Source organism: Dreissena polymorpha, chromosome 3 (assembly GCF_020536995.1).
Source record: "Dreissena polymorpha isolate Duluth1 chromosome 3, UMN_Dpol_1.0, whole genome shotgun sequence".
Lineage (NCBI taxonomy): Eukaryota > Metazoa > Mollusca > Bivalvia > Myida > Dreissenidae > Dreissena > Dreissena polymorpha.
Window position 1 is genome coordinate 18,642,032 of NC_068357.1, and position 6,957 is coordinate 18,648,988.

General features: G+C 33.9%; 1 protein-coding gene across 1 annotated transcript in view; it reads left to right on the forward strand.

The window, feature by feature from the left end:
• Positions 1 to 6,753, forward strand: part of LOC127873156 (N-alpha-acetyltransferase 80-like) — an 8,206-nt gene extending 1,453 nt beyond the window's left edge. Inside the window, exons 2-5 of the mRNA XM_052416824.1 lie at positions 1,508 to 1,656; positions 3,019 to 3,094; positions 4,035 to 4,155; positions 5,609 to 6,753. Of these exons, the coding sequence (XP_052272784.1) occupies positions 1,508 to 1,656; positions 3,019 to 3,094; positions 4,035 to 4,155; positions 5,609 to 5,890 (628 nt within the window). The 3' untranslated portion in view covers positions 5,891 to 6,753. The remainder of the gene's footprint in view (positions 1 to 1,507; positions 1,657 to 3,018; positions 3,095 to 4,034; positions 4,156 to 5,608) is intronic.
• Positions 6,754 to 6,957: the final 204 nt, after the last annotated feature.

Here is a 6,957-nt window from a genome sequence, read left to right on the forward strand (position 1 = left end):
CTGTTTTTAGGTTGTTGAATTTATAATGAAATAACTTGTGTATGCCGAATTCTACACAAAGTACCTGCACAAATGTTAAAATAATTAAACTTATGTTCCAAACCGTAACTGCCTAAGTAAATTTACCTTTCAGCGTTAGGAAAGTATAAAATGATTTTACTTTAAAATGTCTTTTGTTACAATATATTTCTTTTGACATCAATGTTCAATTTGAAGGGTCCCCATGACTTGTTATGAAGGGGTACTTTCAATGTAGAAAAAGTGTAGGTGAGAAAATTTTCCAATAACTTCATTCAATTTAAATAAATGTTTGAAATGTAAATCATTCACATCATACTAAATAAAAATCTAATATATACAAGCACTTGTTTTGAAATCATTTTGAGATGTGAACATTTTGTAAAAATGAAAAATTTGTTTTATTGATAAGATTATTATTTATAGAAAAAATACTTGATATATAGTTATATGATTTATTTTTTACACATTTTAAAATCCAAAATTGATGAAGCTCTGTCACAATTTTAATCTCAATAATATCTAGGCTGAGTGTGAATCTGGATAAATGTATGTAAAAAACTAGGTCATAGAAAAACTTGTTTTCCACTCTAGAGCCCACGCTATGATTTAATCTTGATGAAAATTTGTACGAATGTTTATCTGGAAATATCTAGGCAAAATTAAATTAAAATTTAACATTATTCTAACACAGTTTGAATCTGGGTCAAGTACACGCAAATAATATATTGCTAGTTAAATTCAAAATGCTTCATTTATGAAATAATCTTGGTGAAACTTGGTTAGAATGGTTATCTGGACAAGTTTGAATGTCACATGCATCCTTTAATTAGGTTTTTGGGTCAGATGTTAAAAAAACATAGTTTCCATTAAAGGATTCACATTAATAACTCAATCTTGAAGAAAGTTTGTCAAAATGGTAATCTTAACAATATCTCGGCCATGTTCAAATCATAGTCATATGTTTCCAAAAACTATTTCGCCAGGTCAAATAAAAGAAATTTTGCAGATGTAGAAGCCAAATGTATAACTCAATACCGGTATTCATGAACATTGGTCAGATTGTTTATCTCGAAAATATAATTGTCATGTTTGAATCTGGGTCAAATGGTGTCAAAAATGGATCACCTGGTCAGTTTTTCATCAATTGAGTCGTGTTCTGAGAAAACTGGGCATAATGCATGTGCGTAAAGTGTCATCCCAGATGAGCCTGTGCAGTCCGCACAGGATTATCAGGGAAGACACTTTCCGCTTTTATGACATTTTTTAGTTTCAAGGAAGTCCCTCCTTACCGAAAATCAAGTTAAGGCCAAAAGTGTCGTCTGCGGACTGCACAGGCTAATCTGGGACGACACTTTACACACATGCATTAAGCCCAGTTTTCTCAGAACAAGGCTCAATTGGTGTGCTATGAACTCAGGTGAGCACTTAAGGGCCATCAAGACCTTTTTGTTTTATGAAGTACAAACTTTTAAAGGTTTATTTTTAGATTCCATGCCCTAGAAAAGTCAAGAGATGAGTATCCAGTGAATTTGGTTCTGATTGAACAAGCTGGGACTTCAGAGGCTTTTGTTGTGGGACACAGTAGACTCGCCTTAGTACAGGGACAAACAGACAAGAGTTGCTTTCTTGAATCTGGTACTATAAGAATTATTAAATTTTAAGCATGGTAAATATATGATTTGTTTGTCATAGTGTTAAAGAGACTTGTTCACATATTGGCAGAATGACAATTTTTCTTTTTTTGTCCCAGATTTCAAAAATTAAAGAACACTTTAAATCAGGGAGCAAAAACACTCATGATTCATAATTTAGATTCATTAAAAAAAATAGGTCTGATTTTTAAATAATCATAATCATCATTTGGCATTGACATTGTTATAAAGTGTTACAAATACAAAACATATCAATACTTTTGCAAGATTCTTTTGTTCTGTTACAACTCCCGGATCATTTATATAAAGTATAAAATGCATTTTTTTAGCTCACCTGAGCACAACGTGCTCATGGTGAGCTTTTGTGATCGCCTTTTGTCCGTCCTGCGTTGTGTGGCGTCAACATTAATACTGAAAATATGAAAACATAACAACTTTTTTCAAGTAATGTAATATTCCAGTCGTGATAATTTAATTAATATAAACTAATAATTGTAATAAATTCCATATCACATCATTTTTTTTTATTAGAAAAGATGGGGTACCTGTAAGTATATGGGGGTACCCAAAAGTATCATTTGAAAAACGGTGATGGTGAAGTATACTTTAAAGGACCCGAGGACCTAGCTTGACCCATTCAGCATAATTTAAGAGTTCTCAAGCTGAGTCCTTATTTGCACTGAAGTATTTTAGATCTATGTTAATCCATAGAACCTCAAAAGCCTTTTATAAGTTTTTATGCGCCCCGAAATATTTTCGGTGGAGCATATAGTTGCCAGTTTGTAGTTCTTCTGTCACACTTTTTTGACAGTTTCTCATAGCACCTTCATATCTTTACCGATCTCTTTCATATTTGGCATGTAGGTACCTTGCATGGACCTGTACCTTTTGATGAAGTTTGAGGTCACTGGGTTCAAAGTCAAGGTCACCGAGGCTAAAAATAGATTTTTCCGTCACACTTTTGTGACAGTTTCTCATAGCACCTTCATTTCTTTACTGATCTCTTTCATATTTGGCATGTACGTATCTTGCATGGACCTCTACCTTTTGATGAGGTTTGAGGTCACTGGGGTCAAGTTCACCGAGGCTAATAATAGATTTTTTTTAGGTGGTTATTAACACATAGATTGACAAAGCGCATCATCGGGGAGCATCCATCAGTTTCACTGATGTTCTTGTTATTTATGGTTTGTGGAGCAAAGTCAATGCTACATATTTGTTGAACATTTTTGTAATGTATTGAAACAGTTAATTAATAATTGTTACATGGATACATGTATAATTATTATTAATCACTGTGCTGTATATTTGTCTAAACATTGTGTTATTCTTACTGTATTTTCAGTTGTAATACGAAAGAGACTAAGAGGAAAGGGCTTAGGAAGAATATTAATGGAGAAAACCGAGCAGTTTGCAGAAAAGTACCAATTTTGTAAACCCAGCCTTATACAATCTTAGCTATATGTGTTCATTATAGTTATCTGATTTAACAAGGTGTCATTGTTTTTAGCTCACCTGAGCACAATGCGCTCATTAGTTAACCTGAGCACACCTTGCTAATGTTTAGCTTTTTTATGATCGGCTCTCATCAGTCATGCCTTGTATGGCATCAACATTTGCCTTGTTAACTGTCTAGAGGCCTAAGGTATTATCCATTCTTCATAAAACTTGTTCAGAAGATTTGCCTCATTGATATCTTGGAATAGTTGGAAAATGATTCCCGTTCGTTTAAAAACATTGCTGTCTGAGAAGCGGAGCTTTTTTCCTTATATGACTATAGTAAAACCTGGTTAACACATTAAAAGTCACATTTATTTCCAATCTTCATTAAACTTGGTCAGAACATTTTGCTAATATTTAGCTTTTTTATGTTCGGCTATCATCTGTCGTGCCTCGTATGGCATCAACATTTGTCTTGTTAACTCTCTAGAGGCCAAAGGTTTAGTCGAATCTTCATATGTTTTTTTATGAAACTTGAAACATGGACTGATGGCAATATGGAGATTATGCACATCATTTTATTGTGTTCATACAACAAGAATTCTGATTGCTATGGCAACAAATAGACTAGAAATATTGCTGAAAATGGTGGATTATCACCGGTAGGGGACTTTAATTGCTTGGCAATAGTCTTGTAATACATTAAATTGCTTTATATAATGCCTCCATTTTCATATTAACACTTATTTGTACATAAAATAAGCTTATATATGTGCTCTTCTCTGTTTTCTTGTAATGTTTGTATCTTGCTTCGACTGCAAGTGTTCTTCTCAGCTGGTTCTTTTTGAGTTACTGTTACACAACATACATTGTGCAAACAATGCTATCATTTAAGGTACAATTCTATATTTTACTTTTCAGGGAGGGGTTTAAGGTTATATATCTTACTACTCATGACAAGGAGGAGTTTTACGCCCACCTTGGGTATGAAAAGAGTCAACCAGTTGTGTCTTTTGGAACTGACATCATTCCTGAACATTTGGTAAAGACACTAACTTCCTTGCATAGAGCACACATTTTCTTAAGATAGTTTGTGCTATTAAGCATTTAATTAAAGAAATAAAGTCATTTTAGTGAATCTTAGCACAATGTGCTCATGGAAAGCTATTGGGATACTATAATATCTGTTGGGAACTCTAATAAAAGTTACATTTATTGTTCACTCTTTATGAAAGTTGGTTAGAACATTTGTTCTAATGACATCTTGGGCTGCACAGAGCAGGTTAGTTCCTTTAAATCTCGGGTAAGTGACTTTGGGCCTTTCAAGTCCTCTTGTTCAAATCATGCCATATAGGTTAATAGTGTTATCACTCCGAGGGTCACCTGCTTATATTGACTTATGTAAGTTAAAGCCTATCTTTCATCTAAAACAGCAAAGCCTATGGCTTTTATATTTTGTTAAGTAGTATCATCTAGTGGTCCCCTGAAATGTTTCTTAAAATTTCACCTTTTGATTAAAACAAGAAGCTTTTTCCTGGGGGTCACCAGTACTATATTATATATATATTATATTATATTAAGTTATGTAGGCTAAGTCTTTAAAAATCTTCTTGTCTGAAATTGCAAGGACCATTCAGTTCTTTTACATTTGGTTTGAAGCATCATCAAAAGGTTGTCTGTGAAAATTGTGGTAGATCATTATCCTTAAGTCAACGGTTATCAAACCCTAGTAATCACATTTTAATATTGAAAAACACGTATAGAAAATAACTTGTACAATCTTCTCTTCAACAAATAGACCAGTTCTTATATATTTAGTTTATAAAATCAGATAGTGGTCCTCTTCAAATTTTATACAAATTATGTCACTGTGATCAAAACTTTACACGCCCTGTGGTCACATTTTTAATCAAGACTTAACAAGCAAAAAAATTCTTCTGTTAATAGGATAAGGCCCTTCAGTGTCATATTTGGTATTTACATCAGATAGTGGGCCTCTACTAAGTATGCTCTTATTATGCCTCAGGGGTCAAATTGGTCTCAGCCCTGTGGTGGTGTGAAATGTTTTATAATTGACTTATATAGTAAGATATGTTTTCCTGTTGACAAAAGCAGCCCCAAACCAGGGGTCTTGAATACCATGCCACTGAGCTACAGTTTTTCAGTTGAGGAGGGTCCTCTTGTTTGTAATACTTGTGATGTCTTAGTGCATGAAATCATTATGACAATTTTATTATTTCCTATGCACCAAGTGAAAAATGTTGTATGTTCTCAATCTACAATTTAAGCGGGAAATATCAAGTGTGATTATTTATTACTACATGTTTGTACTGATGCCAAAATATTGGAGGAAACACTTTTAATAATGCAAAACTGTAACATGTATATTGAATAGTAACATCAATTTTTAGTCTGTATTGTGTTAAATTGTTTGCCAAGTATAATTTACTGTGATTCTAAACCAATATCTATAGTCAGCAGTCAATGCATTTCAGGTCAAACAATTGACAGGCAACTTGAATACAGAAGAGCAATTAGCATCGACCATCAAACATACATGTGCAGATACCGTCAAGAATGGAAACCCTCCAGTATCACATGGGCCTACCACCCCAAAAGCTCCTTGCTCTGGCCCCATACCCAGCTCTGTGCCACGCCCACCTGTGCCTGCCCCTCCCCCTCCTCCACCCCCTGTCGTCTCGAAACTTCAAACCAGCGACATCAGCCGCTTTGACCCAGCTTGTATAGTCTGGATGAAGAAGCGGTTACAGGCCTGAAGCCAGTCCTTACAATTTACAATAAGATAGGCTTGTATGAAGGATGTGAAATGTAAAATTGTGCCAGGCTTGAAGCTATTCATCACTTAACAATGAGATATGTGTGTATGAAGGATGTGAAATGTAAAATTGTGCCACATTCTGGGAAAACGGGCTTAAATGAGTGCGAGTAAAGTGTCCTCACAGATTAGCCTGTGCAGTCCATACAAGTTGATAAGGGATAACATTACGCCTATACTGGAATTTTATTTAGTAGAGACTCCCTTTAAACCAAAAATTCTTTAAAAGTGCAAACTATTGCCCCTGATCAGCCTCCTCGGACTTCACAGGCTAATCTGGGACGACACTTATGCATATGCATTAAGACATGTTTTTCAAGAACACGGCTCAATTGATGAAGATCAGATTTGTAATCATTCACTTTTTCATCATAATTATGACCCAGAATTGTGTGGACTCAACTTCTCTTTAGTTTCAACACAAATATCATGTTTCCGTCCTGAATGTTAACATTTGATGGGCTCCCTCAATCCTGGTTTATATTTCTAGAAAACAAGCCTTCTCTAAGTAATTGTCTTTAATCTCAAAATGCTACAGGAGGAGAATTTGTTAATGTTAGTTGTGTAAAATATAAGGACTTTTAACTAGTGTTAAACCATTTAATAAATAATGTCTTGATTCATGTTTTTTTTTGCCAGAGATTAATTCATTTTTTATGGAGGTACCCTGTAAAATAAAAGGTACAGTGTTTTCCTTATTCTATATATTAACACCATGTAATACATTAGCGTTTGAAAATTGTATATTATGTTTTTATTATAGTTTTTTATATTAAGTCATTCTTGAATTAAAATTTCACAGTTCATTTTGTCAGGCTTTTACTTAAAGGGTCCTTTTCACGTTTGGGTAAATTGACAAAATTGAAAAAAGTTGTTTCAGATTCGCAAATTTTCGTTTTAGTTATGATATTTGTGAGGAAATAGTAATACTGAACATTTACCATGCTCTATAATAGATATTGTAACATTATATGCGTCTTTTGACGTTTTAAAAACCCGAAAATTATA